The sequence below is a fragment of the Alnus glutinosa genome, chromosome 4 (genome assembly GCF_958979055.1).
Source record: "Alnus glutinosa chromosome 4, dhAlnGlut1.1, whole genome shotgun sequence".
NCBI lineage: Eukaryota > Viridiplantae > Streptophyta > Magnoliopsida > Fagales > Betulaceae > Alnus > Alnus glutinosa.
Genome location: NC_084889.1, coordinates 31,873,259 through 31,900,623, shown reverse-complemented (window position 1 = coordinate 31,900,623; position 27,365 = coordinate 31,873,259). Strand labels below are relative to the sequence as shown.

The 27,365-nt window shown below is 33.4% G+C and overlaps 1 protein-coding gene across 1 annotated transcript; it reads left to right on the top strand.

The window, feature by feature from the left end:
• Positions 1 to 17,427: 17,427 nt before the first annotated feature.
• On the top strand, positions 17,428 to 27,039 carry LOC133865592 (lupeol synthase-like). Its single transcript, XM_062302015.1, has 19 exons — positions 17,428 to 17,506; positions 17,775 to 17,972; positions 21,103 to 21,288; positions 21,686 to 21,775; positions 21,878 to 22,075; positions 22,245 to 22,329; positions 22,460 to 22,626; positions 22,838 to 23,026; positions 23,155 to 23,268; positions 23,492 to 23,611; positions 23,688 to 23,810; positions 23,899 to 23,997; positions 24,834 to 24,890; positions 24,990 to 25,036; positions 25,123 to 25,266; positions 25,543 to 25,720; positions 26,008 to 26,088; positions 26,324 to 26,407; positions 26,703 to 27,039. Exons 2-19 carry the CDS (start codon positions 17,778 to 17,780, stop codon positions 26,811 to 26,813), a joined length of 2,268 nt encoding a protein of 755 aa, XP_062157999.1. The 5' UTR covers positions 17,428 to 17,506; positions 17,775 to 17,777; the 3' UTR covers positions 26,814 to 27,039.
• The last annotated feature ends 326 nt before the right edge of the window (positions 27,040 to 27,365 follow it).

Below are 27,365 nucleotides of genomic sequence, written 5' to 3'. Positions count from 1 at the left end.
GATGGTTTTTTTGCATCTAGAATTTGCTTCTTTTTTTCTTTTTGTAGTGATCGAAACTATTAATGGTAGTGTTCCGCAGCAGTCCCTCTTACAGAATGATGGAAGCATATTTATACCTTGAATTGGATATAATCTTTAGCATAAAATGTCTCGTCTCATGTATAGGTACTAGGAGTGTATGAGTGGTCAGGCTGCAATCTATTGCCCCCAGAGTTCTGGCTTCTTCCTAAAATCCTCCCCATTCATCCAGGTTTTTTCCACTCACATCATTTTGCTAGAAAGCACATTTAAAAATATGTATGTAGTACTAAAACATTTATCAGAGAGTTCGACTTAATGCATGTATCTGATACTCAAACATTACATGAAATGCAGGTAAAATGTTATGCTATAGTCGCTTGGTTTACATGCCAATGCCTTATTTATATGGGAAGAGATTTGTTGGTCCAATCACTGGATTGATTCGATCACTAAGACAAGAGTTATATAACGAGCATAACCATCAAATTAACTAGAATAAAGCCCGGTATACAGTTGCAAAGGTTAGTTGAATCTTAATCCTTTTGCAATTCGTTTTTATCATAAATCTATATGTCACATGATGAGTGCCAAATATTATGTATTTGGACCCCTTGATTTGCACTAGTTAGACCTTTAGCCTTGTTATTTTCTAATGTTTTGGTTAGTTTTTGTGTTTTCTGTTTCTATAGGACAATAAGAGAGGAATGACAAATTTCATAAGGAAATGACTGGAAATTCGAAGAGCCTGAAAAATCGATCGATCGAACTTAAAATTCGATCGATCGAAACTTTGCCCGAAGTCGATCGATTGAAATAAAAGTCAATCGATCGAAATTTCCCAGAAACTGCTTTTGCAGAGCGCGCCAGAACGCCCAATCAGAAGCCAAAAAGCAGTCCTCCCTCTGATTTTCGCTGCAGAACACGCTGGTTTCGTGTTTGTGGTTGTCTCTAGCAGCAGAGGAACCCTAGAGGAGGGTAGAGGAGTCATTTCTTGCCCTAGCTTTCTTCTATAAAAGCCATAGTCATGCCTCCTTGTTGGAGAGAATAGAAGAGGAGAGAATAAATCAGAAAATCTGTAGATAGGTTTAATTTCGTGCATCTTGTAGTGTATTTCAGTAGTTTTATTTTCAGATACTTTCTCTTTGTAAAGTTTTTCTTTCATTTCCATGGTTGTTCATCATTTTCTTGTGGTGTTCTTAGTCATGGAAGGCTAGTAACCTCAACTAGGGTTGAGGATGAAACCTTTCCATTGATGACACTCACAATCTTGCTGTACCACTTGCACATTTAATGATACATCACATTAGTTGTTCAAGTTCCATTCATTTAAAGCTTTATCTTTTGCAATGAATGTGGTTAGTGGTGGATAGAGGACATTTTATGTGTTTCAACCGACTAATACATTGTTTTATCGGTTTGAATGATGATATCCATTGTGATTGAATGATACATTGGATGTTTTGATTTCAATCGGTACTCTTTGTGATTTGTCAATGTGTTGGATTCATTTAATGGTTCTCGGGTTTATGGTTAAGAGACTTGAATAACACCCTAAGCTTAATGTTCTTTGGGTGTTCAAGTGGAAACCAAGAATGTGAGTTGTAGGATTTGGTTTGGTGGATTCCTTAACCTTAGTTCCTTTTAATTTGCATATTTCCATCTCTTTTATTTAGTCTTTTGTTCTTGAATCAATTCTCAAACCTTTGGAACTAGGTTAAAATGAGGTTGATTAAGCAAGACACCAATATTTGACCATTTTCCTGTGGATTCGACCTCGCACTTGCACACACTATATTGCAAACGATTCGTGCGCTTGCGAGTACTATTTAAAACACACATCATCACATCTTGCTTATTTGCAATCTTCACAAAGTTTTTGCAAAATGTGTTCAAATAAGACAATATCATTATCCCATACATATTCTAATTGAACAAGCAATTATGTAGATTTATGGTGAAATTAATGCATACATAAAACTCACCCAAGTTGCTAATTCAGGAGGATCTCTATCATCCGCATTTCCTCATACAAGATATGCTATGGGGATTTCTTCACAATGTAGCGGAGCCTTTCATGGTGTATTGGCCCTTTTCAATGTTGAGAGAGAAAGCACTAAAAGCTGCAATTGGTCATGTACATTATGAGGACGAGAACAGCAGATACCTTTGCATTGGAAGCGTTGAAAAGGAGTGTACTTGTGTTGCAGTTCCAATCAAAATGATATATATATATATGGCAAGTCTCTAACTGCACCGCTAAAGGGCTGAAGGGTAATGCCTCAGCTCTATCAAAACACATGACCAAAACTACACATTCTCGAGGTTTGCTTAAGAGGAGAATATGACATTTGGCAAAACCTTCTCTTTTGCAGGTTGCATTCTTGTTCTCAAAAATGCCTCAAGACCTAGTTGGGAAAAAATTGAGACAAAGCAGTTTTTTGATGCCATGAATGTCATTCTTTCTCTACAAGTAAGAATTCAACCTTACAAATTCTATTTTTGACTCAGTTAGTAATTAAGAAAAGTTGTTTTATAGCTATTATGTTTAAGCTTTCCCAAATGCTTCACATGAATAATTGATTTTCTTTCAATTGGCACTACAGAGTAGCAATGGTGGTTTCCCAGCATGGGAGCCTCAAAGAGCATATGGTTGGTTGGAGGTAACTCCTTAAACCTTGATAAGTCTGCTCATACTTATGACAAAAATCATCTTCTTTACCCAACACTCGTAACATAATTTTTGTATCTATTTTAAATTCTTTGATCTAAACAAGAGGCAGGTTGTTTAAGACCTTTTCGGACACGTAGGTCCTATAAGGGCTTTCTTATATTTATTGTCTGAATTGTTAACAATCTGTCTAATGAATGTACACTGCCAAAAAAAAAAAAAAAAGAAGAAGAAGAAGAAAGGAAAATGAAACCAAAGAATTCAATTTTTTTCTTTCTTTACAAAACAGGTGTGGACGAATATAGAAGGCAACCGTGCAAATTTGGTCCAAACCGTATGGGCCCTGTTATCCCTCATTGATGCTGGACAGGTCGTCAGTGCATCCTTTTCTCTTTAACTATTTGCACTGTACTAGAACATAGCATTGTTGCAGAGGACCAAAGAATGCAATGCATTAGAGAAAGAAGAAATATCACTAAAGAAGTCTTCATGCATATATATGAATAGAAAAATTAAGATTTACACAAATACATTCAAGAAAGTCTGAAGAACTGTGTCAAATTTTAGGAAGTACAAACATACCCCCATATGCTGATTTTGAGTGTTTCTACAACTTTAGGCTGAGATAAATCTAACACCAATTCTTCGTGGAGTAAGAGTATTGATCAATTCACAGATGGAAGATGGTGACTACACTCAACAGGTAATTCATGTCAATCTAGAATCCAACATGTGTTCTTAGAGTGCGTGATTTTTACATGGATTTTAAAAAATGCATGTGAGAATCCCATACTCTGTGAATATCTCTATAAGAACAGATGTCAGTTTAATAGATTGGTTTAGAAGAATTTCTTCAGATCCAATTCTGAAAAAAAAAAAAAAAAATAAAATAAAATAAAAAAAAAACTTTATTCATTTAAGTGTCTTTTAGTTGGGCTAGTTATGTTTTCCTTTTCTTTTTATCAAAATAATTTTTTACCTATTAATTTATTTTTTCACGCATAGTGTAATTGATGGTTATTGGCAATTGGAAATCACTAGAGTATTTATGCAAAACTATACACGAAACTACGGGAAGCTAAATTCCGCATGATCTTGTGAAGATTTAGATTTGGGGTTAGGGGAGAATGGTTGACCGGAGCACTAGTTCTGGTTAGTGTTGGTTCTTCAATTTGGGGGAAATGGCCGATCGATTTTCGCAATGTTCAAATTATGTTCATTCTTTTCTTTGTCAATCAATAAGTTTAACCAACCGTAAAAAATTTTCAAAACAAAACGTTGTTTAATTAAAACAAGTTTTAATTATGATTTAATCGGGCATACATGTGGCATGACTTATTGAGATGGCAGTTATGTAGCAAATGATGTGGCCAGGAGGACAGGTGTTGCGTTAATAAGGCACCATGTGGCAATGACATGGTCAGATGTTAAGTTTTGGATGGAAAATCTAAAAGAGATACCAACTGGGTTTTTACCCATAATTCATGTACCACCTATGATACAAAATAAAACTTAGATACTAAATTTAAGAATATTTAAAACTCTGGTACCAATGGGGTATTTAACCCTTAAAAAATTAGACAACTAAAAATATTAAAAAAAAAATAAAAATCTATGAAAGCCATCCCTTTGGGAAAAATGGGGGTGGTTAGAGCCTATCTAGAGGTGTTCTAACCACCCCTATGGGCCTTGGTGGTGGTTTCGACCACCCCTAGGCCAAACGAGGTGGATGAAACCACCCCCGGGCCAAACGAGTGATTTAAATGACCTAGACCGGCCATGGAATTGCCTCAACCACCTATTTTTTAATTTTTAATGAAGTATAGAGGCATGCTTTACTTTTTGAAGGGTATTGATGTTGACTTCTGTCAATTTATGGACAGAAGTTGGACAGATGTACTATTTCTGTTTCTAGTCATGAACGAGATACCATCTATGATACAAATTAAAATATAATCTTGAAAAATTAAAGTTGTTAAACGATAGAGGGTCAAAGTTTTTTAACCCTTTTTTTAAAAAAATAAATAAATTCTTGTTTTTCTTTTTTTTTTTTTAAATGAAAATTTTTAAATTTGGCCACCCTTGGTTTTTATGTGTTTTTTTTTTTTTTTTTTTTTTTTTTTTATATATAATTTATTCTTTTGTTATTGTAGTTTTTTTTTTTTTTTGGTTTTTTTTTATTAACAGTATTTAGTATTTACATCATTGGGGGAACAATGTTAATTTTTTGTAATTCATGAAAACATTATCCCAATTAAAAGGTTGAAAGGGACTTTGTTAATTGGGTAGTAATTTGAGAGGAATATGTGAACTTTTCCCAACAATATTCAACCAATGTCTATAAAATTAGTTGGTGGTTGACCCAGAATTTGGATTCATAAATATATTAAAAGATGATCTCACAATAATTATTGTAATCAGCCTTATCGTTCATTGGGTGTTGCTTTGTACTTATTCAATGTGCATAGAATAGTCCTGAAAAGGAAATATACAATTTGTTGGGAAAGCAAATCGTTCAATTCCAATTCTAAATTGCAAACAAAACAAGTATGAAAGCAACAACACATAAGGATGAATATAAAGCATTGAATGCAGGATCCGTTGCTGTTAGGGCTGTAAACGAGCCGGTCCGAGCCGAGTTTCGGCAATCCCGGACCGGCTCATTTTAAGGAAAATTTAAACGAGTCGATCCCGAGCTCGAGCCGGGCTTAAGGATTTTTGTCCGGGATCGACTCTTTGGGGTATTACCCCAACTCGGGACTGAGCTCGGGACTGTTAAGTAAGCCCTCACGAGTTGATCCGAGTGCTCGACTCGCTCGAGTCAACTCGAGCTCGGATCAAACCCAGAAAAGTTGTTTCAAGTTCGATCCGATCCCGAGCCCGAGCTTCGGGTTTAGGGCTCGGCCTGTCGAGCCCTAATTGGGTAGCTCGGCCCAATTAGGGCTCGTTAGTTCAATAATTAAAAAAAAAAAAAAAAAAAAAAAAAAAACAGAACCATAAATAAACAAATTTGAAATTTGAAGTCTGCAATTTACAGTTCAAAAAACTACATACATGAATCAAGATTCATCTAAAGCTAATAAGCTATGAATCAAAAAAATCAACAAGTTGCTTTTACCTGCAACTTAAATTACAATTTTACAAATTAAAACATACAAACTACAAAGAGATCAGATTTACATAGTTTGAAACAGATCAAATTTTACCCAAATACATAGAGATCAAAATTAAAAAGACTACAAGTCTACAACTTCTAGAAGACAACTTAAATTACAGCACAACTGCAGCCTGCAAAATGTTAAGAACAATCTGAGTTGCCACTTGCCAAATGCCGCAGGTCCACAGCTCAGAGGAATCACAGGATCACACTGAACTAAGACAAAAAAAAAAATTGTTAAACTATTTTTACTCCCTTGCACATTTAATCAAAGTTTTGTTTACCTTGATAAACATGTCAAGGGAGATTTATCATTTAAGATTTGTCTAGACAGACTATACATAGTTACATACCAACTACGACTTCTCTATCTCCAACAGAAAAGGTATAAAATACAAAGAGTTCAAATTTACAAAGAGATCAGGTTTATATGAAGATTGAGTAATTCTCATTCGAGTGAAGGATTAAAAGACAACATAAATTATGACATATTAACAATTTGAAAATGAATAGTTAAAAACAATCTGAGTTGCCACTGCCAAATTTTCCACAAAACCACACTGCACTAAGACATTCTTGGGATAAAATAAATTGCATAACAGATATCAGATTCTCACATTTCAATCTTATCATTAGTGCATAGCTTAGGTCATTTGGTAATGTGACTTGCATGCAAGAGACTCCCACTTACCTCATATGCTTGTGATTCTCTTGAATTGCAAGCATAAGAGGCAAATGGGAGTCTCTTGGCATAAAAGTCCCAAGCAAAGCAATAGACATGGCATACAAGTCCCAAGCAAAACACCATAGATTACATATTTCTAACTTAGCAAAGCCTAACAAAGAACATGGCAGATTGTGTTTTATTAACTAAAAAATAAACATGGCAGAATATGGAATATTACAGATGAACGAAATTTTCAAAAGCCAAAGAAAAGCTTAATTTTTTAAAGAACTCAGTGACTCAAACAAATCCCAGAACCAGAATAATAGATTACAAATTTCTAACTAAGCAGATCATAATTTTTTAAAGAATTCAGTTACTCAAACAAAGCCCAGCAATCAGCATAATAGATGAGAGATTTCTAACTAAGCAGATCATAACCGTTTATAAAGAACTCAGATACTCAAACAAAGAGTGATGTTCACCACTTCACCCAAATGGCCAAAATACAAAGAGATCAGATTCACAATGCCACGTGTGACTTGTCAAATGCCACTCCTTACAAGAACACACTGGACTAAACAAAAAGAATTGTTAAAAATTTTCACTCCCTTGCATATTTAATCAAAGTTCTTTTAACCTTGATAACATGTCAAGAGAGATTTATCATTTAAGATTTGTCTAGACAGACTATACATAACAATTAAGAGTTAAGACATACCTCATGACAGATTGTCCAGCAAGGCAGCAACAGATTGTCCAGCAGGAAGCAACAGATTGTCCAGCAGGAAGCAATTCAAGTTTTAAACAGTTCAAGTTTAAACAGATTGTCCAGCAGTTCATATTACATACTTAACAAAAAGAATTGATAAACATGTCAAGGGAGATTTATCATTTAAGATTTGTCTAGACAGATTATACATATCATTATATCAATTAAGAGTTAAGACATACCTCATGACTTTAGTCATGCCAACTTTTCCAGCAAAAATGGACAAAAGGGTATATTAGCTCAGGTTAAACAGATTGTCCAACAGGAAGTAGTTCAAGTTTCCAACAGTTAAAGTTTAAACAGATATATGACCAACAATTCATATTACATACTTAACAAAAAATAAACATATATAAAGTTAATAACCTCCGAATTATACTTAACAAAAAATAAACATATATAAAGTCAATAACCTCCGAATATCTGAATCAAATCCAAGAAGATGGTGGCAATTCAACTTCAATCAGTTTCTACAAAAAGAAGCACAAAGACAGGTAATAAAGTTAGTTCATACCTAAACAATAATCAGTGATAAACACATGTAATTTCATGCAAATTATGTGCTTAAAATGCCACTTACAATTTCAGAAGTTTTTTTCTTGATATCATGGAGTGCTCTCACCCAATCGGATCCACACAATAGCATTTGAACGGTTTCAGTTTTCAAGGATGCTCGGTGTGGATCAATTACCCTACCACCTGCACTGAATGAAGATTCAGAAGCAACTGTGGTGATGGGTATGGCTAGAATGTCCTTTGCCATCTTAGACAAAATTCGGTACTTCAAGGCATTGAGCTTCCACCATTCCAAAGCATCGAATTCATTATCAATATCTTCACCACTGTCATCCTTATCGCCTACGTACACATCCTCTTCAAGATAGATATCTAAATCTGATTTAAGAGGCCGAATGACATCAGTAGTTCTAACATGATCCCGATACATTGATCGAGCTGTGGAAACTCTACTGACACATGGTGTAGAAACACTTTGTGAAACAACTGCAGCCTGCTCAGCAGCAGTGTGTTTCAAAACAGCAGAATTATGGGCAGTGACGTACACTTCAAACAACTCATGCAGAACGACCAGCACAGTCTGTATATGCTGGGGATACTCAAAATCAGGGTAAATAAGAGGAAAACAGAAATTGATCAACTTCATCTTGTATCTCGGATCCAAGACAGCAGCTATGGACATCAACAAATTGCATTCCCCCCAATACTTCTCAAATTTCTGAGTCATTTTTTCTGCCATTGATCTAATGTAGTCACGCCTATCAACACATTTCAACTGTAGAATTTCCTTCATTCTCCATACCTCAGGTAGAAACAGATTTGAGGTTGGATAATCACTTCCCGATATCATGTTTGTAACTTCATTAAAAACCGACAAAACCTGGTTTACATTCCCCACCTTCTCCCACTGTTCCGAACTCAAAACCCACTGAAATGCTTGATCAACTTGGTGATATCTTGGGAACACTTCTTTGAACCCTACTGCAGTGGCCAGCATCAAGTAGGTGCTGTTCCAACGTGTGGGTACGTCTAAAACCAGTTTCTTAGATGGCAAATGCAAACGTTGAGCTATTCCACTAAACTCTTTCAACCTTCCCTCCGAAGCAACCACATACTTTATTCCCTGTCTAACAGAATCAACAATGTCTCCAATTTCAGAAAGCCCTGCTTGCACCAACAAATTTGTCACATGCGCACAACATCGCACATGGAATAACCGACCCCCAACAGCCAACTCATTCCTCAACTCAAAATCATCTTTAATGATTCTGATGGCAGAATCATTTGCTCTTGCATTATCAACTGTTATTGTTAATACCTTATCTTCAATGCCCCATTCTATAAAACACTTCCTAAGGGCATCAGTAATGACAACACCACTATGAGGAGGAGGTACGTTAAAAAAGTTCAAAATTCTCTTTTGGAGGAACCAATCTGAATCTACATAATGGCAAGTAACAACCATATATGACACCCTTTGCGAAGATGTCCACATATCAGTTGTTATATTTACCTTCTCAACCCCACCAAGCATTGCTTTAATCTTTTTCTTCTCATTAAGGTATGTAGACATGCAATCACTTTTCACAGTTGCACGACTAATCTTTTTCCAATGGGGCGTGCATGCCTTCATAAACTTGTTAAAAAGATCATGTTCCATCATGTTAAAAGGGTACTCGTGGAACAGCACCATGTGGGATGCAAGTTCCTTGACTTTCTTCTCACTCCAAGAAAAATTTGTCAACGTAGCCCCCCCACCTAGCTGACGGTGATCATAGGTCAGAATCTTTTGCTTACTGTTGGACGCCACATACTTCACACATGCTACCAAATGCCTACCAAGTGTTGAGGTAGAACTAGATTTGGAAACAGCAAACAACCTCTTACACCAATTACACTGAGATTTTTTTACACCTAACACTTCAATTTGGGAGAAGTCATCCCAAACTTTAGAAGTCTTTTGCCTATTTTTCCTCTGATTTGCACTACTACTAGTACCGGTACTAATCTCAACAGGAGTATGAGCACTACCCATAGGCTGAGAATCAGTAGGACCAGGAATACATATAGTTTGGGGATCCAATTGAGGAGTATCAATAGTTACTGGTTGGTCTGGTGTATTTCCACTGTCACCAACTCCAATGGTAATGGAATGAGTAGTTGTATCATCACCTAAGTCTACTTCATTGACTAATACAACTTCATTGACTTCCATAGGCTGCCTTCTGTCCTCCATGTGCTGTTTTAAAACAAAACTAGGGCTGTTAACTAAAGGTTATTTCAGATTTCTAACATAGATTACAGATTTAGGATTTTAAAGTTTTAGGGATTAGAGATTTAGCCATTTAGGGTTTTAGAGTTCTAGGGATTAGGGATTTATGGTTTTAGAGTTTTAGGGATTAAGTTTTAGGGATTAGGGATTTAGGCTTTTAGAGTTTTAGGGATTAAGTTTTAGAGATTGTGGATTTAGGGTTTCAGAGTTTTAGAGATTAAGTTTTAGAGATTATGGATTTAGGGTTTCAAAGTTTCAGGGATTAAGTTTTAGAGATTATGGATTTAGCCATTTAGGGTTTCAGAGTTCTAGGGATTAGGGATTTATGGTTTTAGAGTTTTAGGGATTAGGGATTTAGGCTTTTAGAGTTTTAGGGATTAAGTTTTAGAGATTATGGATTTAGGGTTTCAGAGTTTTAGATATTAAGTTTTAGAGATTATGGATTTAGGGTTTCAGAGTTTCAGGGATTAAGTTTTAGAGATAATCATCTTATGCTTGTGATTTAGGGTTTAGTGTTTAAGATTATGAAGCATGAGAGTTTTATGGTTTAAGTATTTAGTGTTTTAAGGTTATAACAGAACAAAGCATAGCATATTGTTTTTAACAGAGCAAAGCATATTGTTTTACAGATTACAGATTTCTAACAAAGCAAAGCATATTGTTTTAAACAACTCAGTTATACAAATCCCAGCAATCCAGCATAATAGATTATAGATTTCTAACAAAGCAGAGCATAACAGATTACAGAGCATAATTTTTAAAACAACTCAGTTACTCAAACAAAGGCCATCATAATAGATTACAGATTATAGAATGTGGACTATCAAAGAGAATTGCAGATTCTAGGGCTGTTAACTAACCTCAAACGGCAAGGAAGATTATATAATACAACAAAGCAAAGTATAATAGATAAAAGAAAGAACATGGCAGATTATGTTTTGTTAACTAACAACTAAAGTCTAAACATGGCACGACTATAACAAGCCTACAAAAACAAACCCTAACACGGCTACAAAACACAAAAATAAACAAGCCAAAGATATGTGAAACAAATCCAAACATTAACTAATGTTTTGATAAGTAAATAAAACTAAAAAAATAAAATGTAAAAAAGAAACTCCATTGAAACCAGGATTACATACTCAAGAGGCCAAGAGGGCCAAGATATATACTTGTATTGTAGACGTAGATGTAGTCGGATTCAGCCTTCAAGTACTTGAAAGAGTCCAAACTCAAGACACAAACCCAGGGTGCAAGAAGGAACAACCAAATGAAGACACAAAAAGCAGATATATCAAATGGGTGGATTAGAGAAATAAAAAACAACAAAAAATAGTATAAAACACACAAAGGCAGAGAGTCTAGTAGTGGTAGCACATCCATCAAATCAATTAGGGATTCTGACTGCGAGAGGTGAGGCTTGTTAGCCTTTGGAGTGATCGAAATCGAGAGGATGGGATGGGATGGCAGATGGACCATCGCCTTGTACCCTGTTCTAGTTTGAACTCGAGGATATTGAAGAACAAAAATGAAATGGAACGAAATGGAAAATTGGAACGGCAGATTTGCCATTGGATTTTCTTCTTGATCGTTCATCAACGGCGGATAGAGAAACATAATGAAAGGGTCGTTGAGAAAATTGAATGAGAGCATTCAATTTTCTTCTGATCTGCCATTAATGCTTGCCGATTGAATCGAGTGACGGTAGGGTTTTTTGATACTCATTTAAGGCGTTTTCTCCATTTTTCACCGTTGGATTGATTTTTGGGTAAAACCAATTCATTTGAACGGCTTAGATCAAGCCTTGGTGATCTAAATTGAGCAGAAAATTTAATGGGGCTGTCAAGAGGCTTTTCAGTTTCAGAGGCGAACCCTAGGTTAAAAAAAAAATGATCCCCTGTGTGCGCAACGGTGCGGTATGGCTAGAACCCGTGCCATCTCTTCATCGAAAATCATTATGACCGTTGATTACGATTATTATTTTTTGAATCTCAAATATGGTCAGTTAAGAACCCAGCTCATGTGGACATGCGAAACACAGAATTAGGACCCCCTCAGTCATGCGCACTAGCTGTCATCCATCTTCAAATCCAACGGTTATGATTTACTCCACTTTTAATCGAACGGCTACGGGCATTGCATTTTAAATTCTCGAGAAACAGGCTGGCCGACTCGATTTTGGGGGAAAAAAATTTCCCTCTCCATTTTTTTGGGTTCTAGACTCTTCCTCTCCTTTTTTTTTTTTTTTTTTTTTTTTTAAAAAAAAAAAAAAAAAAACAATTCTCTTCGTTTTTTTAACTAAGTCTTCCGAAATTAATTTTTTTTTTTTTTTTAAAAAAAAAAAAACTTAGAAAAGACTAGTCTAATTTGTCTAAGACTGTAAATGTTACTTTATATATAATTATATATATATATTGTCTAAATGTCTAATAAATTATTTGTTATTAAAATTAATAAAAGTAAAAACAAAAGAAGAAACAACTTAAGTGCTTAACAAATGCTAGTCTAATGAGTTAATAATATTAAAAAATCTAATGAGTTAATAATATTAAAAAAATAAAATTCATTTTCATAAGATAAGTTATAATTTATGAGTTATACGTGTATTTTTTTTGTTAACTAATTTTTTTAAATACCGATATACCATATTATCTACATTATACATTTATTATTTATACAATTGTACATTTATTTAAATCTATGATGTAGTCTTTTTTTTTTTGGTATAGACCATATAGACCGTATAGTTATTACTTTTTACTTATTCCTTTTTAATTAAATACTAAAATCTATAGGATTAGGGTTTTAATGTAGATGTAGTTATTACCTATTGGCTACTACCTAATGTTAGTAACTTAGTATAATAGTATTAATGTATTAGTATATAAGTTAATTTAATTATGAATCTATGATATTATTTAATTTGTAATTATAAACAAACACATTACACATTGTTAATTATAATTTATAATACTATTAAGTCTATTATACATTTATATTATTAACCTAAATTGGAATTACATAAATTTATCTAGTAATAATGTGTAACATATCTAATGATAATATGTATATAATTATATTGAACGGATCATATGCTTATATAGTTATATAATTATAAACTTATAGTTGTATTCATATGAATCTAATAATGATCAAAGGATATGATCTATATAAGATATATCATATAATTAATAAATTTTTATATCCAAATTGTTGATTTGAATTTTTGAAATTTCGAGCCCTAAACGAGTCGGGCAATCGGGTCGGGTCGGGTCAAGCGATACTCAAGTCGAAAATTTCAAGCCATAAACGAGCCGGGCGGGCGAGTCGGTCCGATCGAGTCTTAAACGAGCCGAGCTCTCGAGGCCTCATACGAGCCGGGCGAGCCGGGCGGTTCGGTCTCTAAACGGGTCGAGCTCACGAGCTCCCGTCGAGTTATGTCGGGCGAGTCGGGTAGGTATCACTAATTAATCGAGCGAGTTTCAACGGTAACGAGCGGACTTCAACAGTGCCGAGCTCGAGCTCGGATCGGGCTAAACCGGGCGGGTACTGAGCGGGACCTCGAGCCCAGTCGACTCGCTTACAGCTCTAGTTGCTGTCAACGATTTTTCTCAACTTGGGCAGCACGCACAATATCTTGGACAACTGGTGGCAGCTGGAACTTTGTTTCTATCTAAATATGGAGATAGTGTATTTGTTCAATTTACGTTCAAAAATTGGAGGAAATTCACGTTAATATATCTAATAAGCTGCAACATGTCTTATGCTCAATTAAAAATAAAATTTAAAATATTAAAACATTTAAAAAAATTTTGAAAAAAAAAAAAAACTGGAACGGTGGCTGAGCCACCCCCATGGCTAGTTTAGGAGTGGGTAAAGCTCCCCACATGAGCCATAGGGATGGTTTCGCCGCCTCAAAGGGCCAAACCCTAAGAGAAATTTTTATTTATTTATTTATTTTGTCTTTTGGCCTTATGGCCTTATGGGGGTGGTCGAACCACCTCCAAGAGCCATAGGGTTGATTTGGCTACCCCCATACCAGCCGGTTTGGGGTGGCCGAACCCACCACTAGGCCAAACGGAGGTGATTTTGACCACACCCATTTTAAGTTGTTGTTGTTGTTGTTTTTTTTTTTTTTTTAATTTTTTTTTTAAAATTATTTTATTTTTAAATAAGAAAAAAAAAAAAAAAAAAATTAAGAGTATGTGTTATCAGAAAAGTAGCATTTTTGCCACACCTTAGTAGTTGAGAGGTCATTTTAGCATATTGGGGACTAGGGACAACGATCATCAGTGATCAGTGCATGGGTCCCAAATGTCTATTATGAGAATTAGTAACAGCTTTCATAAACTAGTAACAGTACCCCAAGCCACGTCACCGTTCAGTTATTGTCAACTACTACCCGTTTGGTTTATTGTCAACTACTACCCGTTTGGTTTATTGTTAAATGTCTTGATTTAAACTTCTCAACAAATTCTCTCAACATTCTCCCCCACTCCATTTAAAGTATTGATAAGATGTAAATTATGTCATAATTAGTTTGATGTGAGACAAAGAGCAACTCAATCATGTGATGTAATATTATAATATATGTGGATGTTAAATAATTGAGCAATATATACCACGTAATATAAACATTATAGTATTATCATTTTTCTAAATTTTGAATGAGCGACTGTGTTGCCTTTCTCTTTGCACGTGATTCTCGACTGTATTACCACTCATTTATACACGTTTTCATAAACTACCACATACCATACTCAATTGTCTTAAACTCCTACTTTTTGGTAAAAAAATCATTTCCTAAGTTAAACCGTTAAATCAACACAGAATAATTCAAAAAGGACCACAGTAAATGTTTTAGAATTTCTCTATCTTAATATATTTTTCATTCATACTTTGACCCATTCCGATAAAAATTTCTGACTATATTTGTGCTTAAACGATAATTAATGTTTTTATAAATTTATTTATTGATTTTTTTTGTTATACTTTCTGAATATTTTTAAACACTCTTGGTTCAATTCCATCTTTTAATCATGCTCCTTATGAATCCAAATCCTATCTCTATCCATCGATCGTCACCGGCCAATTTTATATGGCTTTGATCGACTCCCATAGTCCTAGATATTGGTTGATTGTTGACAAGGCTAGGATCAATATTATTGCATGGTCCAAATGTCTACTAAGTTCTAGTCTCATTGGAATTATCAATGTGATTGTTTTTCAGCCACGTACGTCTCCGTTTGGCTTATTGTCAACTCCCATAATGTCTCGATTTAAACTACTCAATTGAGACATGTACGATGGGGCATGCAAGTTATGCTGACTTTCTCAAACGAGAAGAAATTCATCCTTTAATTTTTGTTTTGATTTTTTTTTTTAACAGAAATCAAGCTAGGCTTTTATTAAAAAAAAAAAAAAAAATTAAAATACAACGCTCAATAGAAATAATATTAAAAATATAATGAAGAACTTTTTTAATTAGAACAAGTCCCTCCCTCATAAATGACCTGATTGACATTTCAGTTATCCTATAGTATCCTCAAATTGATTCAAAGGCAATAAAAAGGGCTCAAACATTTTCCGAAATCAAGGTTCTGTTCATGAAGAGTATACACTAGCCATCCCATCAATCACATATTGCATATAGAAAGACAAAATTGAGACTAGTAATCTGATGAGACCAAGTACTAGATCTCTATAGCCTTTACTAGATTGAGAAGAATCAAGCTAAGCTTTTATTAAAAAATACCTTAAATATAACGCTCAACAAAAATAATATTAAAAATTTAATGAAGAAGTTTTTCAATTAGAACAAGTTCCTCCCTCATAAATGACATGATTGACATTTGTTGCTCAGTTATTCTATAGTATCCTCAAATTGATTCAAAAGCAATAAAGAGGGCTCAAACATTTTCCGAAATCAACGTTCTGTTCATGGAGACTATGCACTAGCCATCCCATCAATCACATATTGTATATACAAAGTCAAAAATTGAGACAAGTAATATGATGAGACCAAGTACTAGGGACTTGTTTGGTAAGTGGTTGTGTTGTGGAATATTTGTGTGTTATATAGTAAAAAGTGATTGATGTGATATAAAATTTGAGAATATTTTTATAGAAAAGTGAAAAATTTTTGTTTTGTAGTGAATTTTTTTATTTGAATAATAATAAAATATGATTGATGTGATATAAAAAGTGCAAAAAAGTTGGAATGTTTTTGAATTGATGTTTTTGAGAGAAGTGAAAAGAAAAAGAGGAAGAATCGGAAGTAGTTTGTCAAACATGCCCTAGATCTTTATAGCCTTTACTAAACATGTGAGTTCACCATATTATTTATCAAATGTGTTTTTAACGAATAATAACATCAACACATCTAATTACATGGTTTCAAACAAGCTTTTCATCCCCCCCTCGTCCCAATAAGTCGATTGGCATATATATATAGCTTAGTGGGAAAGAAAAATATAGATTAATTAACAGATAAAAATATTTTTATATGTTAAAGTTTTTTTCTTCTCCTTTTTGTTTTTTTGTTTTTTCTTTTCAAAATAAAAATATTAACAAAATAACCTTTAAACAAAAAAAAATGAAGAAAAAGAAGAGGAAGAAGAAGAAGGTTGCACAATTCCATATACTACAATTGCTAATTAAGGAGCCCATCTTCTGTCAATTCCATATACTAGGATTTTCACATTGAGATCGATGAAAAGTAGAAAAAGAAGAGGTTCTTGAGAAAATTGACAATAGTTTTTGTCAATTAATATAATATAAGCTAAGATCCATTTTTGTGGTAGAAAATTATCCTTAACATAATATCGTTAATGATTATGGTCTTTGTTTCAACTTTCAACTTTCAAACAAGCTTTTCATCCCCCCATCGTCCCAATAAGTCGATTGACATATATAGCGTAGTGGGGAAGAAAAATATATATTAACAGATAAAAATATTTTTATATGTTAAAGTTTTTTCTTCACCTTTATTTTTTTTTTCTTTTTAAAATAAAAATATTAAAAAAATAAACTAAAACTAATTTTATTAAATTTACATAAGCCAATATAAAATTAATAGTTAAAACAAATTAAAATAAATAAAGCAAAAAAAAAATTTCAAGTTAGAAAATGGTTTTTTTTTTTTTTTTTCCTTATTTCTTTCGCTTGTCCTTTTTCCCAGCTCCCGGAGTACTCCCGATGGGCGGCGAAAGCGTGGCCCCTATGTACTGAATGTGTTACACGTACATGCTAGGAAAAAGTGAAAGGACAATTAAGGACAAGGGTATGGGGCTCCAAATACGTAGCTACCACACGATCTCTCTATATATATGAATATGTTACATCCCACTGAAGTGCTCTTTCTCTAGACGTGGCACCCTCTTGCTACTCTGAGGGAACAAACTCAGAATTTATATTCCTCGAAAAAAGCTTTCAAGGTATTCAAGAAACTATCACTCATCAGCCTCTCTTTAGTTTCATCTGTTAAAGTTTTCCACATATCTGTTAAAGTGTTCTATATCTCTATTTAGTAGACCAATAGTATATATATTCTAAATCATATATATCTTTTAGCCTGTTATAGTACTGTTCACATATATAATTTCTTTCTCTACAATAAAATTATATTTCACCAAGTATATATCATATCAACCTATCATATATATTTTGTGGAATGTGTGTTTGTATGTATATATATATATATAGAGGATGTGGAAGTTGAAGATAGCAGAAGGAGGGCCAGGGCTGATGAGCGGAAACAATTTCATCGGGCGGCAACACTGGGAATTCGATCCTGATGCCGGCACTCCTGAAGAACATGCTCAACTTGAAAAGGCTCGCCAAGAGTTCAAGAATAATCGGTTTCAGATGAAACAAAGCGCTGATCTTCTCATGAGGATGCAGGTATGTACATTTACATGGCTATACCTATATATATGTCTTTTCTTTTTCTTTATAGTTTCTCTGAGAAGCATGATACGTGACAAGGGTATTATAAGAATATTTTGACAACATTGACATTTTTGGCACTCTTTAGTAGTTTGAGAGAAGAGCATATTAGTACACATGGTAATTCAAAATGTTACTTTAAAAACGGCTTATATAGCGAAACTTGCACATATACTACTCGTTCAAGTTCGACTAATTTACGGCCCTACTTACCGGGTGGTACGTTTTTTGTACGCCAACCAGCCGTCTTTAAACGCCAAGAATTTGTCTATGTTTTAATTGCTGGGTTGCAGCATTTGCTAGCAGCCAGTTAATTTTAACACTTTATTGGCATTGAATCACATGCTGCTAGGAAAGTCGTATAGACTAGTGTCCTATTTTTACACAAATTAATTAAGTTGTCTACCAAGTGGGGAGTGCATGATTTCTCGCAACCCTTCTCATATTGTGTGGATCTCATGTATATAAATTTCACATGTGAAACCTATTCAATGTAAAAAGAAATTGTATGGAAGTTATGTGAAATTTACAGAAATTGTATCGAAGGGATCTTGATTCCTGGAATTTAAAGAATTTGTATTATGTAACTCATTTTTGTTTAAAACAAAATAGGGACAAGACATCAATAATATTAATAATAACAATGGATATGTGAAATGGGACTCATAAAATTTTTGCAATCTATATTGTAAACGGCAACGTTAATTTGTAAAGAAATTGTGGTAAAAATTGTTTCCCTTACAACACTACAATGATAAACATATGTTATCATTGAAACCTTGAAATTTGGAATTTTCAGACGTTGAAACCTTGTATTGGGCCTTTGTTTGCAAAGCTGATGGGGATTTATAATTTTGTGGACGATAAAATAATTAATGATCATAGAATAAAGGTCAAAATTAACTGCGCGCTCTGAATTAAATTTTGGACTCTTCCATTACTACAATTGCTAATTAGGAACCCATCTTCTGTCAATTCCATATACTAGGATTTTCACATTGAGATCGATGAATAGTAGACAAAGAAGAGGTTGTTGAGAAAATTGACAATAGTTCTTGTCAATTAATATAATATAAGCTAAGATCCATTTTTGTGGTAGAAAATTATCCTTAACATAATATCGTTAATGATTATGGTCTATTTTTGTGGATCACAACCATAGGATAAGGTAAGAAAATTGTTCATTTGAGATATAATACATTTATAACTTCTATACAATTTTTATACAATTTTAAACACTTTTTTTTTTTTAAATATATATATATATATAAGATTAACCATTAGAAATTGATGTAAGACCTACATATAAAAAAACAAATCTAATGATTAAATTTTTTTTAAGTAAAAAAAAAATTATTAGAATTGTACAAAAATTGTAAAAGAATCGTTTCGCAATACATTCAGAGACAGAAACAAGGGCCATGGCCTCCTCCAGTTTTGGAAATTATCTTTCAGCTTTGACTAAAAAGTTGGAGACTAAGCGCATTATTAATGAGTTGAGTAAATTGAACCAACTAAGAAGTTATGAGCTCGACCCAGCTTGGTTCCGTAGTCTAAACCTTAGAAATTGACATGCAATACTTTTTCGTGAAAACTTTTGGAAAAAGTATATATACATAACCCCTCGGCCTACTACTTTATTGTTAATGTTTCCCCCGAAACTACCAATTGTGTCAATCTCTGACCCTTTAGATTACTGAAAAATGTCAATGTCCCTAATGACAGAAATACCCTTCATAAAATTATTAAAAAAAAAAAACTAAAAAAGTTATTTGAAAAAAAAAATCTAAAATAACAAAAAAGTTATACAAAAAAAAACTAAAAACAAAAAGTAAAAATAAAAAACAGGTTTTTTATCATTTATTTTTTATTTTTTATTTTTATATAATTTTCAGTTTTTTTTTTTATTTTTTGTTTTTAAAAAAAAATTTCCTTAATTTTTTTAATTTGTTTTTTAAAAATTTATTTATTTTTTAGTTTTAGTTTTTTTTGTTCAAATTTAAATGGACATTTTTGTCTTATTGAAAAAAAATGTATGGTATTTTTGTCTTTTTGTTGGTCTTAGGGGGACATTCATGACATGTTTTGGTGTTTTGAGGGGTGATATTGACACAATTAGTAGTTTAAAAAGGACATTGACAATTGAGTGGTAGTTTAAGGAAGATATGTGTAATTTTCCTAAAGACTTTTTTTTAAAAAAAAGTTTCTTCTGGTTTTTCAGTAAGAAATTCTAGAACAGCAACTATCTAATACCCGTATGTACTTTGATTAACAAAGAATGACTTTCCAAGAAATAAGCTAGAGATACATGTCATAGCGTATTAATTAAGAAAAAAAAAACATAAATTCAAATATATTTAGAGGTAGTACCAACGACACCAGTTAAGCTTATGCCCAACTAGCACTTAATTGGGGTAAAGGATTGAGTTGGACTTGGAATTAGTTTCATATTCGTTTTCATCATAATAAATGTTATTTAAAGATCTTGTAATAAAATTGTAGTATTCTTCTCAAAACTCATGTTTTTATGTAGACATTGAGTAGTACTATAAGGCACACTTTCATCACACTATTGGCAGACTTTTTGTGTCTACGTGGCACATCTTGTGGTGAAAATATGTACCACATATGCACAAAAGTCTGCCAATAATGTGATAGAAGTGTGCCTTATAACATTACTCGTAGACATTTAGATATTGATCACGGTATGGCGTTTACCACGTCAACCACTAACTAATTAAATTGTCAAGTCAAATTTGATAGGTAAATTTAATTATTAGTGACTAATATAATACGTGTCACGTAAACTGTTAGGCCAGTTTTTAAGGAACTTATAATAAAATTGTAGTACCATTAGCAACACTCATGTTTTTATGTCGACATTATTTAGATGTTGACGACAGTATCAATGATTAAAATAATTTTATTACCAGGCCAAGCTCAAACCATGTTATTACCAACAAAATGCTTCAATATTATGATCATATGGTTGTGATTGTGTTAGAATCTAGAGAATTTTAATTGTGAAGACTTGACTTATTTTTCACTTGGACATATTTTTGTCTTTGATATGGAAAACTCACAGCTTAGGAAGGAGAACGCATGTCCACCAATTCCACCACCAGTGAAAGTGAAAGAAACAGAGGTGATAACAGAGGAAACAATGATTACTACACTGAGAAGAGCATTAAGCTTTTACTCCTCCATTCAAGCTCATGATGGCCACTGGCCTGCTGAATCTGCTGGCCCCTTGTTTTTCCTTCAACCCTTTGTATGTATTTTTCTCACCATTGTATACAAATGCATGTTTATTCTTTATTTTATTTTTCTTTCACTCAGATATAAAAATGCATGCATTAACTGTTACACATCTTGATTCTCACATGCATTTGGAACATGTTTGGAGGAAATTTGGATTCATAATATATTAATATTCATTGCTAACAAAAAAAAAAAAAAAAAAGAGGAAAAAATTGCCAAATAATATTTTTTTTGTTCTTTCTTTTTTTATTATTTTTTTATTATTTTTTTTCCAAAAGAATCTCAAACACACATGCACATGCATATATTTTGGGATTTATGTCTAGCTATATTGGAATGGATAAATAAACCAACCCAGTTATTTGTTTTTTAAATCTAAATTAATTTCAAATCATTATGATATGTAGGTAATGGCATTATACATCACTGGAGGTCTCAATGCTATTTTTTCAACAGCACACCAGAAGGAAATTATTCGATACTTGTATAATCATCAGGTATTATTATTATTATTATTTTGAATATAAGTTTATGGATAAAGGCCTAGAAAACTAAAAAGTGGGCTAATTTATAAACTTGTGTATTTGTTGGACATGAAGAATGAAGATGGAGGTTGGGGATTCCATATAGAGGGTCATAGCACAATGTTTGGGTCAGCTTTGAGTTACATTGCCTTGAGAATACTTGGAGAGGGACCTGAAGATGGTGAAGATGGGGCTATGGCTAGAGGCCGCAAATGGATCCTTGACCATGGTGGTTTAATGGCTATTCCTTCATGGGGAAAGTTTTGGGTCACGGTATAACCATTTGAAACCATGCATTAACTTAATTATGTTAGTTTTATCTGGCTAACACTTCAAATTATAAGGACAGACTCACATCCCATAAATGAAAATTAAAATCAGTATTTCATTTCATTTTGTTTGTTCAGTTAGAACTCAAATGTCTCGTCTCGATCATGTGCAGGTACTAGGAGTGTATGAGTGGTCTGGTTGCAATCCACTGCCCCCAGAGTTCTGGCTTCTTCCTAAAATCTTCCCCATGCATCCAGGTTTTTTCCACTCAATTATTTTTGCTAGAAAGCACATTTCGTAAGATGTAAATAATACTTACACAGTTATCAAAGAGTTAGCCCTAGTGCATGTATCTGATACTCAAGGCGTTCATTACATGAAATGCAGGTAAAATGTTATGCTATTGTCGCTTGGTTTACATGCCAATGTCTTATTTATATGGGAAGAGGTTTGTTGGTCCAATCACTGGATTGATTCAATCAATAAGACAAGAGTTATATAACGAGCCTTATCATCAAATTAACTGGAATAAAGCTCGGAATACAATTGCAAAGGTTAGTTGAATCTAAATATTTTTGCATTTCTTTTTTTTTATTTTTTTATTAGAAACCTCTGTGTCACATCCTCATTATGATCAACAATCTTCACAAAGTTCTTGCAAAAAGTATATCATTATCGCCATACATATTCTAATTACACAAACAATTATAAAGATTCCTTTTGACATTAATGCATGCATAAAACTCACCCAAGTTGTTAATTTAGGAGGATCTCTACTATCCGCATCCACTCATACAAGATATGCTATGGGGATTTCTTCACCATGTAGTGGAGCCTATCCTGACGCATTGGCCCTTTTCAATGTTGAGAGAGAAGGCACTAAAAGCCGCAATTGGTCATGTACATTATGAGGATGAGAACAGCAAATACCTTTGCATTGGAAGCGTTGAAAAGGTCAATAACTAGTGTTGTAGTTTTGCATATACAATCAAAATGAGGGAAATATATATATATATATATATAGATCAAAGTATTTTATTTGTCATCAATGAACTTAATTGTCAAGCTTAGTTGTATTATAGGTATTATGTTTGATTGCATGTTGGGCTGAAGATCCAAATGGGGAGGCATACAAGCTTCATCTAGGCAGGATTCCAGACAATTATTGGGTTGCTGAAGATGGCTTAAAAATTCAGGTTATATATATGATCACCCCTTGCCTTTTTCAGTTGCTAGTCTTTTGTGGAATGAGAACAAACCATAATTATCACATTCAGAAACTTGTTTGCATGTTAATGCAGTCACATATACTCGAAGCATTTACCCAAAAGTCAAGCCTACAAAATCGTGGTCCATTTAAAATCAAATATTTTATTTTGAAATGTACTAAATGATGCCTGGTTTATCTGATCGATGCAGAGTTTCGGTTGTCAAATGTGGGATGCGGGTTTTGCTATTCAAGCAATTCTCTCTTGTAATCTAAACGAAGAGTATTGGCCAACACTTCGTAAAGCACATGAATTTGTAAAGGCTTCACAGGTCAGAGTATATGTCATATACTCCTTACATTGTTTTATCAAAGATAATGCTTTAACTTAATCATGTTATTTTATAGGTCCCAGAAAACCCTTCTGGGGACTTCAAAGCTATGTACCGCCACATAAGCAAAGGAGCATGGACATTCTCGATGCAGGACCATGGCTGGCAAGTCTCTGACTGCACCGCTGAAGGGCTGAAGGTAATCAAACTACATGACCATAAATACATATTCCCAAGGTTTGTAACAAAAGAGAACCTGAAATTTGGCAAAACCTTCTCTTTTGTAGGTTGCAATCTTCTTCTCACAAATGCCTTCGGACCTTGTTGGGGAAAAAATGGAGGCAAATCGGTTTTTTGATGCTGTGAATGTCATTCTTTCACTACAAGTAAAAATTCAAACTTCAAATTATTTTTGACTCAGTTAGCAATTAAGGCATTTTTTTTTTTTTTGGCATAAAATATTTTTTGGAAAAATTTTATTTAGGTGATCGACCAAGGAAAATAAACTTTACGTGACGTAAAATAATTTACGCTTCTCATCTACGTAAACCATTATTTGTCGCTCTCCTACACCCCCGAACAAGCACTTGTGAAGGGCCTCTTATGCTGTCTACCTGCCCGAACACCTGCTCGAACAAGTAGGCCGTACAAGAGCTATCTCACATTTGCCTGCCAAAACTGCAGACAATATGGACATGCAATCACACTGCAGACAATATGGGCATGCAATCCCACCCCAAATGCCTTCTATTCTCAAAGACACTTTTCCCCCGCAACTCCTCTTCACCGTCTCTCTCTATTTCTCTCAACTTCATAGATTATATGTAGATTATATAAAAATATATGATCATTGTTAGTCAATATGTGTATATTTTAATTAAACATAATTTTAAGCAGATTTGTTTTTGTTATTTTGTATTACTATTTTTATGATGTGAATAAAATTTGTTTTTAGTGGTTAATATAATTGAATGGAAATATAATAAATATTTGTTGATTTTCTATATGAGTCAAATGCCTAAAGATATTCTCAACTGAAATTATTTTCTTAAAAAAAAATGATTCTAACTAAAAGCATTTTCCGAATTAAAACATTTTATGCCGAAACAAATTGCCTAGTTTTCTAGCTAAATAATCCATTTCACTTCTATAACTTTAATATATTTAAGCTTTCCCAAATGCTTCACATGAATAGTTGACTTTCTTTCAATTGCCACTACAGAGTAGCAATGGTGGTTTCCCAGCATGGGAGCCTCAAAGAGCGTATAAATGGTTGGAGGTGACTTCTCAAAGATTGATAAGTTTGTTCATGCTTATGACAAAAACTAACATATTTCCCCAGCACTCCTTAACATAATTCTTGTACCTATTTTCGCAGAAGTTCAACCCCACAGAGTTCTTTGAAGATACCCTTATTGAGCGAGAGTGAGAAACCTTCAGCACAACAACATTTACTAAGGTATTGCTCATATTAATTTGCCTCCTAACAAAATGGTTGTGACACCTTCTAGGTATGTAGAGTGCACTGCATCTGCAATTCAAGGTCTGGCACTCTTTAGGAAGTTCTATCCCAAGCATCGGAGGAGGGAGATTGACAGTAGGATTTCTAGAGGAATTCAATATATTGAAGACGTGCAAGAACCTGATGGATCATGGTAATATGTTTTTTTTTTTTTTTCTTTTTCTTTTTCTTTTTCACACATAATTCTTAAAGAAATATTGCATCAAATTTACGTTTTTGAAAAAAGTTTAACTCAGGACCTTTATTTTGATATCATATTAAATCACCGGTTGTCCTAAAAACTTAGGCTTACTTGAAATAGTGAATTTATTATTTAATTAATATTTTAGCATACGTTAGTATTATTGAAGGAGAAAAATAAATAAAAAAATTAAAAAATTAAAAAAAAAAAAAAAAATCATTTTTACAGGTATGGTTATTGGGGGATTTGCTACACCTATGGTACATGGTTTGCCGTAGGGGCACTGGCAGCCTATGGAAGAAACTACAGAAATTGTTCTGCATTGCGCAAAGCTTGTGAGTTTTTGCTATCGAAAGAGCTACCTAATGGTGGATGGGGAGAAAGTTACCTATCAAGCCAAAACAAGGTATGGAACAGTTCATTTCAATTTGAATTTGGATCCAGATCACCGCCACTAATTTGCTCTGAACATTAAATGTAAGAAAGCCTCTATGGAACAGTTCATTTCAATAGGCAGGTTGTCTAAGACTTGCTCGGACACAAAGATCCTATAAGGGCTCTTTTATATTTATTTTCCGAATTTTCAACAATATGAACATCAAAATTGTTGAGAATCTAACAAAAAAGAAAAAAAGAAAAGAAAACGAAAAAAGAAATGAAATAACTCAATTATTTTGTTTTTTTATGAAACAGGTGTGGACGAATATAGAAGGCAACCGTGCAAATTTGGTCCAAACCGCATGGGCCTTGTTATCCCTCATTGATGCTGGTCAGGTCAGTGCATCATTTTCTCTTCAACTATTTGCACTGCACTATAGCATATAGCACCAAAGAATGTAATGCGTTAGAGAAAGAACAAATATCACTAAAGAAGTCTTCATATATATATATATGAATAGAAAAATTAAGATTTACACAAATACATTCAATAGAGTCTGAAGAACTGTGTAAAATTTTAGGAAGTACAAACATACACATATGCTGATTCTGAGTGTTTCCACAACTTTAGGCCGAGATAGATCCAACACCAATTCACCGTGGAGTAAGAGTATTGATCAATTCACAGATGGAAGATGGTGACTTCCCTCAACAGGTAATTCATGTTGATTTAGAATCCAACATGTGTTCTTAAAGTAAGTGATTTCTACATGCATTTTAAAAAATGCATATAGGAATACCATGCTTTGTAACTATCTCTAAGAATAGATATCAGTTTATTAAATTGGTTTAAGAGAATTTCTTCGAATCTAATTTTGAAGAAAACGTTATCCATTTAAGTATGTCTCTGAGTTGGGCTATATCTTTTTTCCTTTTATTTTTATCAAAATAAGTTTTACCTATTAATTTATTTTTTCAATCATAATGTAATCAATGGTTATTGGCAACAGGAAATCACTGGAGTATTTATGCGAAATTGTACACTAAACTACTCATCATATCGAAACATTTTTCCGATATGGGCTCTTGGAGAATATCGGAGGCGAGTTCTGTTGGCATGATAATCTGAATACGCAAGCAATGGATTGCATATTGAACTTCATGAGCCCAAGATAGGTTGAAAGAGAATGGTGTATCCAATACAATGCTATACAATGCAACTTTCATGTTAGTGCAAACAAATGTTGAGAATACTTTTGCTAAATAAATGTAGAAAAGTGTCTACTACTTGAAAGATGTAAATTATGTCATAATTATGTTGATGTAAGACAAACAACAACTCAATCATGTGATGCAATAAAATATATATGTGTATGTTAAATGTACAATATATGTCACGTAATATAAACATTGTAGTTTTTACTTTTTTCCTTTTTCTAAGTTTTTACTTCTCTTTTTTTTTTTTTATATATATATATTTTAAAATGACACCATTCTTTCTAAAAAATATATGGTTAAATATATTTTTAATATTTGAGTTTTGACAAATTTATTTTTTTGTACTTGAGTTTCAATTCGTATCGTAGATGGTACTTAGGTTTTGGGAAAAGACGGACTTGGCACCTCAATCTATTTTTCCGTCCAATATTTAACGGTCTGCCACGTGTCAACCA

Excerpts from the sequence above, each read along its gene's own strand:
- LOC133865592 (XM_062302015.1), top strand. The coding sequence starts at position 17,778 with ATGTGGAAGTTGAAGATAGCAGAAGGAGGGCCAGGGCTGATGAGCGGA. Across the intron at positions 23,998-24,833 it reads ATGTCATTCTTTCACTACAA|AGTAGCAATGGTGGTTTCCC; the intron begins GTAAAAATTCAA and ends TTGCCACTACAG. Across the intron at positions 26,089-26,323 it reads CCCTCATTGATGCTGGTCAG|GCCGAGATAGATCCAACACC; the intron begins GTCAGTGCATCA and ends CCACAACTTTAG.